General features: G+C 31.9%; 1 protein-coding gene across 1 annotated transcript in view; it reads left to right on the top strand.

Moving 5' to 3' along the window:
- The window catches only part of LOC134695833 (uncharacterized), a 33,016-nt gene extending 19,946 nt beyond the window's left edge, over positions 1-13,070 (top strand). Inside the window, exons 3-7 of the mRNA XM_063557262.1 lie at positions 3,066-3,182; positions 4,692-5,328; positions 10,088-10,253; positions 11,018-11,442; positions 12,369-13,070. Of these exons, the coding sequence (XP_063413332.1) occupies positions 3,066-3,182; positions 4,692-5,328; positions 10,088-10,253; positions 11,018-11,442; positions 12,369-13,036 (2,013 nt within the window). The 3' untranslated portion in view covers positions 13,037-13,070. The remainder of the gene's footprint in view (positions 1-3,065; positions 3,183-4,691; positions 5,329-10,087; positions 10,254-11,017; positions 11,443-12,368) is intronic.
- The last annotated feature ends 529 nt before the right edge of the window (positions 13,071-13,599 follow it).

Below are 13,599 nucleotides of genomic sequence, written 5' to 3'. Positions count from 1 at the left end.
TTAAAGAAAAAAAGTTTTGAATGTAACCAAAATAATCAGATATAAAATAATGTTATACATGTATATATATATTTATTTAGAATTTTAGCATCGAATATTATTATGCAAAAGAAATATTGACAAATATGTAAAATGGTGCAACAATAATTATTGCAACAATAGGAATCTCTGGCAATACCTTCGTTACATTTCTCTGCCGATGATTCGCGCTAACATTATGCATGATGGTATTGATGGGTTTACAGAAAGGAGAATAATGTGCAAAAAAGTGCAGAGTAAATGGCAAAATAATTAAGAAAAAAGAAAACTAGGACAAAGATAATAAAGGAAACAATAATGGGGTGCTATTATATAAAAGATATATAGAATAATGAAGCACAGAAAAATGACGCATGAAGATTAAAAAAAGAGAAAAATAGCTGAAAAAAATAAATAATATAAAAATGAAGAAACTACAGTGCAGACCCCCATGCATCATGTCGTATTATATCCCGCACTGAATCAATAAAGAAAATATATCATTTGTCACAGTCAAGGGTCATAATTAGAGCGATAGTTAAATAACACTTAAAGTGATTGGTTATACGAGATGTTGATTGGTAGTCGTGGCCCGTTAGCTGATCTCGAACTCTGCATAGACACAAAATAATTTTGTCGTAATTGGTACCTCAAGTTAATATGCTTATCATACGGAAACAATATAGAAACTGAGGATTTGCAGAACAATTCAATTAGGAAGTTTTGTCACTGATAAAAATAAAAAGAATAAATATTGTCTTACAAAGAAGAGTAGATAACAACTGAAGACTCTTTAAGTCTTTTAGATTCCACTTTTTTCAACTTAACGTCAAAATGTTTCAATATGGATTAAATCTCGCGTGAACGGGATGGCAAAACACGTGATTATTTATTGACGACAAACATACTTGATGTCTAATTAATTTATCTGGAATTTTTATAAATGTTTCCATTAAGTATTTGATCTGATCTCGTAATTTGTTTTTTCTGCATTCGAAAATTGGAATTTATAAACACAACCATTCAGCGGAATCTTATCTTTTAAACAGACGAAAGGTTCATACTATTGGGCGGTTTTTAGTATTTATTTGATAAGTATTTTTTCCCTAGATATTTGTATTATGGACAAGGAAATTATGCATATCTATTTACATACATGTATTGCAGATTTCAAAGCAGATAATTTTAAGATGATTATGTTTAAGTACATTTCAACGACTCAAACTCGTTATTTCCATTAGCCTTCTGACCATTTTGCTTAGATTTACAGAATTGATCTATAATATCCTTTTTCTTAATCAAATATCAGATTTACTTATATGCAAGACGTTTCATTTATACAATGTCATTTGCATACACTATTAAAATGTCGTAAACGAATTAGTCTAAGAGTTAGCATATTATTAATAATCTAGACTTCAAATTAAAGTTTAACTTTGCCAGTTCATCAGAGTTCATAACTTAATCGCCCTAACCGATATTTCAAGTGTGTTAGGAATAAACAAAAGATGTATGTACTAAAGCTGTTTGAAAACGAGTAACTAGCTAAACTTCAATTATTATCAAATTGCTGACCATGCCAGAAGAACGTCCCTTTCCAACTTTTTAAGTTTCTATACCCTAAAATAGTACATGTAGTATCTGCTGAATAAGAACATATTTCATAGGTAGCCTTTGTATCCAATATGAACAAGCAGTAATATGGGGAAAACGTAAAGACACATAGTCAGAACACATAATCAACCGAAAACGTTGATGATTTTCCTTTTTTGCTTTGTGTTCAGTAGCAAATAGTTCATGCATGTTTAGGATGTGAACAACTAGACATTTTTTTCCAATATAGATTTTAATAATTTACATGTTTCTATCCACATGACAACCGTGGACCAGCAATATACAGCTTAGTTCAATCGTATATAGTTTTGAAAATTAAGTATGATTGAACGGGCGATATAGTTTTGCGCCATATAAGAAAATGTGGCGCAATTTCATTTCATTTATTGGCGCAATTAATACCATCAAATTAAAAGAGAGTGACGCAATTCAATACATTTTCAAAACTGCAATTGGCGCAAATGGATTCTGCCCGAATCATAATGGGGTTCCCGGAGTGTAACACCTGCTGTCGGCGATTTAAAATATTAAAAGAAGATAGGTACCTGGTTGAACTGTTTCACACAAGTCATTTGGTGGCCCTTTTTAGCTTACTGTTCGATGTGAGCCAAGGCTCCGTGATGAAGGTCGTACTTGACCTATGAAAGTAATTATTGTTCCACTCTTTACATATTTTTTTCTTGGAAGAAGAGATATCGCGTTGCCACTAAAACCGCATCGTACGTCTTATTTCTATAAAAACGGAAATGTAAAGTCAGTACAGTACTGTATATATCAAATTAACTAGCTCTAATTTGATAGACGTGTAAATATATTATACATGTAAGCTTATATACTATATGCAATACGTGCTTGTAGGGTGGTTCTTATATTCATGAATCTATTATACCTTTCATTGAATTAATGAGGTTTTTGCTTGTTGACTTTAATAACAAATTATTACGCAAACTTATTATAAAACCTTCTTCTTAAGTTAAATTTGAAATCAAATCAATTTGGTTAACTTAATTACACAAGGTCAATACCCGCGTACCTGAGATTTTGATTAAGTCTATAAATAAGAACTAATCTTATCTAGCTCAATTTTTGAAATGAAGGAATGTGAAAGCAACACGATTTCAAAAAAATGTCCTCACCTATAACTTTAAAGTGCAAAAATATGTCATTTTCAAATGAAACAACATACTGGCATTATACTTATATGGAAATTAGTTAGTTTTCATAATGAGCGGTGACATTCTTAAAAAAGAGAGACGAAAGATACCAAAGCGATATTTAAACCCATAAGCCGAAAACAAACTGACAAGGATAGGGGAAAATAGAAAACAAGACAACTGAAGACAAACAACAGTACACAAAACACAGCATACAAATGCAGCACATGTTTCTACTGAATTAAATCATTTCTCATTGTCTTTTTTCTTCTTTTTCAGAATGGGATAGCTGGTCCATTTTGGTATGCAGTTGGGATTATGATTAACATCTTCATATTTCCAATATTTTCTGTCCAGTTTAAAACAAGAGCACCTGGTGCTAAAACTTATTTACAGGTAAACATAATTGTCTTGTTCATTAATGGACTGTGATGTCTATTTTGCTTATCCCTTGGCCGCCAGCTTCCTGGTCCATACAATTTATTGCTTTTCGCCGCGAAAGTAGACCTAAAACCGTACTTTAACCTGTATTGGTTTACTTCAAAATTGTAACTTCGGTAAAGTGTTGTCTGATTGACACTCATACCATATCTTTTTTATAGTTATTTCCCGAAACAAAATCAATTAATGGTGCAGAATCAAAAATAGTGATTACATGTTAATGTTATATTTAAAATTTTACCTAATCTTTCACACTGTCAAGATGTTTGTTCTTAAACATAAGAAGAAAAAAAAAGAAAAAAAAAGATAATTTAAACTACCATTTTTTTTTGCATGGGAGGTTATTTGACTAAAATACAAATCTTCAACTTCTTTCGCAATTAGAAACACCCCAATACCATAAAATATTGAATATTAAAAAAAGGGTTCTATATATATATACATACACGCAGTTTACATTCCTTAGTTGCACTTTTCGTTTGCTAATATTTATGAACTTTACTATTTATAATTTTATTATTGATCATAAATATGTAATTGATAACATAGTAAAAAAGATAAAAACATAACCAAATTAGCTTATTTTATATTCAAACACATTAATTTTTATATAAAAAAGAATAAAAACCGTTATCTCTGTTACTCAGTTTACAAAAAGACTACTTTCTGGAAAAATAATAATAGAATAATATTTTATGTAGTGATTTGACTTAATTAGTACTGTAGTTTAACCCAGCATGCAATTACATTACTGGAACATTATCATGTACTAATGGCCTAAACAGTTATATATAAAGTGCATGGCAGAAATTTAAAGAGTTTAACTTAGACAACATTACATGTATATACAAATTTCAAGGACATATTTGTTGCAGTAACACTTTTTGTTCTGAATTTTTGTACATGTAGGTATTCCAAATATGAGGCATTTCATTACTAAGTTATATTGCTATACGGCATTTTAATTGTACATTTTCTTCAGCTACCGAGAGTTTCGCTGTTACATGTATTTACAAACATGAAATCAAAGAAATAGGGTTAAACATCAATGAAACAGCCCATAACACGATTAACAAAATACGTTGCAGCTAATTTATAGTTGTTATTCCTCCTGAGAATGCACAACAAACTGCGACTGGACGGTATGCAACTAGTATTCGAACAAGTTGGTGTGTAGCAAGGGTGGTTTCACATTGCAATTGTACTTTTCATCGCCTCTTTAGATCGGAAACTTGTGTTTAGACACTTCGTACTTCTATAGTTTTTATGAGCCTTATAACATGATCCTAAATAGAAAATACAGTCATGTACTTTCAACTACATTTTTAAATTTAAACGCACTGACAACTGCATTCAACTCATAGAACTGCATTTCAAATAAATAATACAATTTCTAAAAGCGAAACGCATATACATAACTATGTTCTTGTAAAACATTTTAATTATGATTCTCTTTATTTTCAGATTATCCACGCACGGTTTGGAAAAAAGGCACATAAATTGTTTTGTGTGTTTGCGCTAGTGACAAACCTTGTTATCATGATTGGTTTACTTTTGGCGGGAAGGGCAACTATACAATCACTGACTAGGGATGCCTCTGACGAATTTTGTTTGTTCGTAATGGCGATACTTTTTGGTTCGTACTCCCTCATTGGAGGAATAGGCACAACATTTTACGTTTCATACTTCAACGCGTGCCTCGTTTTCATTTTGTTAATTGTATTTGTAATCAAAATATTACACAATTCAGACTCTGAATATGCATCAATAGGAGACATTTCACGCATGTACAAATCGATTTCATGCGTAGAAGGTCCCGTTGAGAACGCAAATCATAGTTATTTGACATTCAGATCTGGTGTAGCGTTTTTATATGGCGTTATTGAAGTATTTGTGTCGTCTGCAGTCACGTATTGTGACCAAGCATCATGGCAGAGTAGAATAGCAGCGAAACCAGTTCAAGGAGTATGGGGGTTTTTATTGGCTGGTTTCATCTGGTTCTCTATTCCGTCCACTATGGCAACAACGACCGGTATGGCTTATATAGCTCTCAGCGCAGAAAATGGGACGCATTACTTGAGCGCTGGCCAGATAGATGAAGGTAAGCGGCTTTGTTTTTCTCCATTAAACATGCGAGTTACATAATAATCTAATTTGATATTGACGACATTTATTTGAAAGTCACAGTTGATATTATTTACAACTTTGATTAAATTTAGGGATCGATTCTAGCTTGACAAATGTAAGAACATTGACCTTCCAAACGGTTCATTGTCCTGAAAACGTCTGTTTGATTTGATGTTTTTTTTTATATCGTTCATTGATGTTACGTTACATAATCAAAATTGGTGACCTCTTATAATGTGTGTAATAGCATCGACCAGTGTTTTAGTCTAGAAAGAACGATTTATAAATTACTAATTTAGATTCAAAGTTTAACATGTTTGGTGTGAGTCAAGGTTACGTGATGAAAGAAGTGCTTTCACCTATAATGCATTGGTTTACTTTTACCAATTGTCACTTAGATAGAGAGTTCACGTATCTCAATAATACTCATCTTCTTATATCTTTTAATAGAAGAACAAGAATTTTTATCATAAGGTAATTCTGAAATGAATATTCACCCTTTTAAAGTTAACATTATCCCGTCAAAAAGTGTAATCAGATTACAGGCTTGAGTTAGTTCAGATATCTTCGACACATACAAAATGCAGAAACGTGAACCCTAAAAAAACTAGCGTGTGAGCGTAAAATATATGTCATGTTTTCGAAGATAATTCTCATGTTCATCAACCCGATATAGAGGCTAGAAAGTGTAAAAATACCATGCAGTCTTGGTAGGGGCACGAAGGGCTGTCGAATAAGGTATGTTGCCTATGGTCCCAGTTGACTTCCAAGGTGACAAAACGTTATATTTTGTAATTATCTTGTACGAATCGTGAATATCTTAGATCAATAAGACGTGTAATAAACTTCTTCGAACGTTCGGAAGCCTTAATACGGCCTCAAGTTTTGTTCCATAAAAGATTGTCGCACTGCAGGACAATATCTAGCTAATTTCAAAACATGGAGGATCTAAATGAGCGAAAACATGTCTCCGTTTGATTGTAGATCCTGTTATCTTACGACCGGTTTGTACTGTAGTAGAAGTTCATTGAATTTCGGAATAATTAACAGTGTCTTATTAGTATAATGACATTTCTAAAAGTTATTGTCCTCCCACGTATTTGCATTTTTATTGTTCGAAAACAACTTCTTTAATGTTAAATTGTGCAAAGTACAGGCATTAAAGTGTTCCATCTGTGAATTTGAAATATAAATAGCAGCGTTCTTGCACTCTTGTGTTCTAGTTTATTGTCTGAAGGTTGTTAAACAGATGATAAAAAAGCTTCCGAGGAAATTAAATCGACACTTCCCATTCAACATTGATCAAATTACATTGTTGATCAACATTCTTTCAAAGACATCTCCCTACATTGTTAATTAAGTGTTCAATAAGGCCAAATTGAGATAGATACGTGTTTCATATCCCTTTGAAGAGAACATAACCCCATGAAGTAGTTATAATAAGATAAAGCTATTTAAAAAAACAATATATTCTATAAATAAATATTTTGGGAAAATGCTCTGGAAAATGGTTTTCAATAAATGTTTTATCTTTTGTGGTTCTAAACATGAAATGTGTCCGGAAGTGCATGTATTTCTTAAAATGGAGATACTTTAATATAAAAAAAAGAGTGATATGATTGCAAAAATGAACTAGATAGCTACATGTATATACCAAGGTAAAAATGAAGTATATATTAGCAATGTATATAGGCAACCGTATGCCCTTCAACAATTAGGGGGAAAACATACCGTATAGTTGGCTAGTTTTCATGTTGGAGCCTTTTATATATAGCAGTCTATCTTATCACAAAACATTTTGCTTCAAACCTTACTATGAAAGAAATGAACCAACGACAACTACAGAACTACATACCCGAGCCTGACTGGGGATAGATACACACATTGTGTACTGTATATTGATTGATTGATTGATTGATGTTTATTTGGGCTTTAAACATATTTTGATTCGAGCGTCACTGATGAGTCTTTTGTAGACGAAACGCGCGTCTGGTGTAAATATGAATTTTTATTAGTCCTTGTATCTATGATAAGTTTAAATCGACACTTCCCATTCGGGGTATATGGAATCTATCATATACTTGATTTGTCACCATTTTCTTCCTAGTTGAGAATGATATTGCACAATGCTTAATTATAGGATATATGGGAAAACTAACTTGCAAGAGCCAATTAGCTATGATCTCATTTGAGTTTAATTTCCTCCAAAGCACGAGGTCACAACTAGTATCCGAACCATTGCTTGTATCCGTTTTAGTACGTTCTGATTTAAAATTTATGAGAAAATTTACAACAATATAACCAAATAATAGACAGCAAATACATCTAAAATGTATGTGTTTAATTTAAGTGGTTTTATCACGCTTTTCATAAATTACTGTACGAATTGACTCAAGTTTATTTGTTTTTTTTTCTATCCGTGTCACAAAATTAACACATTAATTTTTAAATCCAATCTGTTACATTTTGTAATATCGCGTTCGAAAATACCGATACAATCAATATATATAGCAATTCCTTCGATCTCACCCATAAAATATAACAATGTTGTTAATAAAAAAAGGGGCGAAATATACCAGAGAAAATTCAAACTCATAAATCGAAAATATATGGAAACGCAAAGGCGAAAAAAGAAAAAGACAAACAAAAGCACACAAAACACAACATAGAAAAATAAAAAATAAGCAACAAAAAGGGATGTTTTTAACTTCACCATTTGGAGAGCCCATGGGAATATCGTATCATTTGGGAGATATGTGCTCCGTATGCAGGCGCTGCTGGATTGTTGCTACAAAGAATATATGCATGAAATTTTTGTCAATGAAATTTACGCAAACGCATAAAAAAGTCAGAAAAAAACCGGTCCACATTACATGTATGTGTATTGCTCAGTTTCTAGTGCGCATAATAGTTGCAAAGATAAAACATTAATATATACCCTGGGTAGGGTTCATACGTGTTTACCTTTTTAAAACTACTAGATTAGTATGAATTTTCGTCATCCTTGCTGAATTGGACTAATTTGGCACAAAATGAATGCACATAGTTTTTAGAACCACAATATTACCCTTGCATACGAAATAAATTAATCATTATAGATTTTTTTTTAAATACTTCATTGTAATCATTATGATAGAAAGAAGATTCAATTTCGGATATAAGTCAAATGGAAAAATATTTGAATTGAACCTTTAAAACTTCCAATTATAATCTGAAATACAGGATTAAATATTATAAATATGTTCCACTGCATGCAGTGCAAGAAATTGTATGACTGCTTTACTGCCTTTTCTTCTGAAAATTCTTTTAAGCTTGCGTCTAATAGTTTTTTTTTCAAAGTATTTTCTACAAAAAAATCTTTTACCGTGTAGGTTTTTATATTGGGAAGGATAGGCACACCCTTTTCAGTATGTCTTTATATTGAATGTACCTAATAGCAGAAGATTTTCGATTATATTAAAGAGTAACTATAATATTTAGATGTTATATTACACTTCACAGGTGGTGTATATATTTACTTATATATATGAATACACAAATGCAGGAGTATTAACCACCAATGAGGGTATTTTTTGTATTTCTTGTTATATTTTTGAAAGATTAATAATGCACAGATTTGCTTTTCCCACGTTCGATATTCAATAAGATTTTGAAAAGGAAATTAAAATGACACAAATGCACTTACATGTACATATATTTTACAATATCATACATGTACATATTCAGTGCAGTTACATACATAGCTTGCAGAAAATATATTAAATCCGTGTGAACCTTTTTTGTGCAATATCCAATATTAAAATTTCGACTAAATTTATTATGTTCGCCAAGAACGAGTCGATCGGAGTTATTTTCATATCACATAATTTAATATTTGAAATTGATATACTACTTTGACATGCTCTTATAATATGATTAATGGTTTGATGTTGTCGAGTTTTAATATGTTATATGTCCAAGCATGGAAGTATTATCATGGAAGTATATAATACTTCCATGGTCAAAGTAACTGGTACCTGAATATTGCATGCAGACGTTGTATTGTGCCGATCTACGATTGGTACATATAGCTTGCAAGTAGAAGAGACTAAATTATTCGGGTTAAAGTAAATTTATTTGAATGAAAGTTTAGACCAGAGATAAAAAAATGTTATGCCATGGTGATATCTTCTATTTCGTCTCAAGTATTTTAAGCATGACAAAAGAGATTATAAAATGGAAGAATTTATCTATAGATTTGAAAATATATGAATACCTATTTCAAGGTATCATACGTCTTGAACATGCATAAATAATTTGCCACTGGACGTTTAACGAACAACAATAAATGTTTATCGTTGAATCATAATTATCATTCTTTTAGACGTTATTTGTTTAAGGTGGTACCCAACACTTTCACTAAAATTAATTTGCATCGTTTAATTTTTATAAAATTTTTACAAAGTATTTGCTTTGACCCTTTTACAAAAATATAAAAAAATCAAAAAAATTGAACCAAGCGTTTTGTTAGAGAAATTACACTGGTTATATAGCAGTTTGACAAACACTTATTTTGATCATTGAGAAGCTTTATATTGCCTTCACAACACAACGTAATTAAAACGTTTAGCTGATATTACAGAGTTATCTCCCTGTAGTGTTAGGTACCACCTTAAGTGTATTAGGCAAACTTTTTTTTAACTATTTATGGGACGTTGAGTAACCAAACATTAATTAATCACTTCAAATTTCAGGATTGGTGACACCTTTAATTGCAGAGAAGGTCCTTGGTTCGTCTGGTGGAATACTCATTCTGACTATGGGTGCCATGGCTCTCATGTCGACAGGGTCAGGAGAGATCATGGCGATATCTTCCATCATCGTCTATGACATTTATCAAACATACATACGTCCGTTCAGGTGTGATATATACTAGTATCATTAAGTTATTTTTGAATAGGAATAATCAAAGGAATTTACCGAGAATAAATACAAAAAAACCCATCTGTTTGTGCATAATTTCCAATTAATGACGCTCCTTTAACGCATATATAGCAAATTGTGGCACACATGGCACTCACGCCTTTATGACGTAAAACAAATTAACGTCCACCACTGCTTGATGTACATGTACATAGGACGATTGCATTGTTTACGTTCATTGCAATATTCACCCCTCCTTAAAATATGAGAGAGAGAGAGAGAGAGAGAGAGAGAGAGAGAGAGAGAAAAACAACACAAGCTACATGTAGGATAAGTTAATTAAAAAAAAAATCTCAATTTTGTATTTTTGATTATATTGTTTGGTACGGGTACACTTTCTGTACAATACAATTGCATCGCTTCAGCTTATTTTTACCTTTTCTTAACGATATTTAAGAATCAGGCAACACACTCATAAATTCGATAGTTCATTCGAATCTATTAAGTATTATCAAGTGTTTATTCTTTAATTTCTACTAATCCGCAATTTCGCCAAATTATCGTGAAAATCTCTATTCAATTTAAAATGTAATTTTATCGTAATTTTCCAAAATTTGTATTGTCTCTATGCAGATTTAGAAATTCTGATACTTTCATATAAACGAGCTATACATGTATTACGAGGATCTATGCATTGTTTGCATGGGTAGAGATAGAGTTATGTTTCTTTGGATAAGAACTTCTTTTAATTTACATTTTAGAAAAGACTTAAAGAGAACAGATTGTGTATTGTGCGGGAAGCTAAAGAAACAGACGATAGCTGCTACTTATGCAAATGACCAGGACCGGGAAATTTTGTGCCACTGTCGAAGTGTCAACAAGTGTCATAACTGCTTAGAAGATATACAACGACGTCATAGACCAAATTCATTTGGAATTAAACCACCGTATATGTGTCCTATTCACGGACAGTATCGTCAATACCAAGATTATCTTATCACTTTTAAGAACTGGTGTATCATTTGGGTCACACTTGCGATAATTCCTCTAGGATTGATTATCTTTGAATCCGGTATCGATCTTAACTGGATATTTTACGTCGGAGCAATTATAACGATTCCCTGTTTTCCACCAGTGATGCTTTCTATTATATGGGTAAAAGCAACTTCAAAAGGACTCATGGTCGGTTAGTTCATTTAATTTTTTTTGTCCTTGTTCACAAATAATTGCATAGATTTTTTGATTACCTTTTGTATTAAAACAAACATTGCGCTTCTTGTCCTTTAGTGAGGCTACACCTGAAATAAAAGGCGAATGCTACCACAGTAATATTCGAACACATAAGTCGAAACAAGCTGACAGTGCAAATGCAAAATGAAAAACTATCACCAACTACTTGAGTAACAGTGATCATGGTATTTTTCCTTTTCAGATACATATAAGAAATCGATTTTCCTCTCAAAACACACAAGAATAAAATTTAGAATGGTAATGGGGAATGTGTCGAAGAGACAACAACCCGACCATAGAACAGACAACAGCAGAAAGTCACGATTAGGTCTTCCAAGAAATATTTTTGAATAGTTATAAATATACCAACCAACGGGCAGTTTACCAAAAACGGGTGGTAATCATGGTAATTTAAAATGTTTGAATAAAGGTTATCGGCAAAGACCATTTAGATTTCATGTAGTCGGTTAGAATCTTAAACGGAAAATTCTTTACAACGATTTCAAATCAAAATCAAAATTTTAATGACAAGTGCTGCTTTAAATTTTAGCAACGTATCCAACGGGGAATGCAGGCAAAGTAACCGTTCAGCTCTATTCTTTCATCAATATTAAGAAACATATTGAATTCATTTGATAAACGGATTAAAAGTAGATGCGTTTGGTTAACCATAATGCTTGTTGTCAGATCAAGGTTTATAATATGAATGGATGATATCGCTTCGAATTAAAAGCTTTTTTTGTGTCATTATGATACATTTGATCATTTTGTTTTTCCCCAATCAAACAATATTTTCTTTGTGTTCTTATTTGAAACTTTTTTTCGATCTACAGTAATGTCGGATAATTTTTAAACGAAATATTGTATTTTTTTTCTTTTCAGGAGCAATCATGGGATTTTTCTGCGGATCTGCCGCAACATTAACAGCAGCAAGTATGTACCCGAATGGTTTAAATGATTTTCTTCTAAATACTGTGCAAGATTATAGTATTTTAGCTGGAACATGCTTTAGTTTTGGCGTTAGTCTAACCGGATGTTTGATTATCTCCCTTTTTACGCATAAGATTAAAAGTAAGCATGACGAAGATATGGAATGGCAGAAAATGTACAACATCGACAATCCGCTTAATCCTTGGGAGTTAAATTTTAAAGAGGAGCTCGAAGGACTCCATTTTGATACGAAACCAACATTTCAACAGATGTCGACTACCTTTAGAAAAGCAAAAATAACTGCATACGTAGGGGGCTTTTGCAGTATATTTTTATTCGCCATTTTGATACCTGGTATAATGGCTACCTTCACCGTTATGAGTGAAACCCAATTCAAAGTCTGGGTGTGGTTTACGCAAGGATGGGCAGTAGTAATGGCTGTTATAGTCATTGTTGCACCTCCTTTTGAAGAAATTCGGAGAATTGTTAAACAGTATCACAAAAACAAAGAAAGGAGACAAGAAGCGAACGGAAATATCAACGACAAAATTGTAATGAACGAAGTAATTTTTAAGGACAAGTCACTTGCTGATAGTAATAGCGTCCCAACTAAGGTTTAATAATAGCCCTTAGTTAAGGGAAAATAAGTTGACATCATACCCATTTTTTTTTCTACTCGCGTACATATCGACGTGTTTTACGCAAAGTGTAATGTTTTATATAGAATGCACTTATATCTGCGATAATTTTGAAATACAATCAAAATTAAGAGTTTTACGAGAAAAAAAATGTTTCATAACAACAATAAACGGTGCATTTTGTTCATGTTAACTTAAAATTATTCTGTCCTATTTTGTAAGCAATACCTGTTAATTATAATGAGTATTTTCTAACTTGAAAACATATTACTATATACTGACAACACTAATAATAGCTATTCCTGAAATTTAAGATGTTGATTTATATTCTAATTGATATTGTGGTTTTAATTGAACAAATTCCAAAACTGTTATTCTGATTACGGCCTCATTTACAATCAACATTTACACTCATGATATGTGAGAACAACTCGATTCCGTTGACCACACACTGCAGTACCATACCTTATGGATACATTATGAAAAAAATCTCTACGGAGTAATTGCATTTTGTCAAAAATATGAAAACATGGCCACATCTTTAA

This window comes from Mytilus trossulus, chromosome 14, assembly GCF_036588685.1.
Source record: "Mytilus trossulus isolate FHL-02 chromosome 14, PNRI_Mtr1.1.1.hap1, whole genome shotgun sequence".
Lineage (NCBI taxonomy): Eukaryota > Metazoa > Mollusca > Bivalvia > Mytilida > Mytilidae > Mytilus > Mytilus trossulus.
Note: the sequence above shows the minus strand (reverse complement) of the source record. Positions and strands in the feature narration are given on the sequence as shown.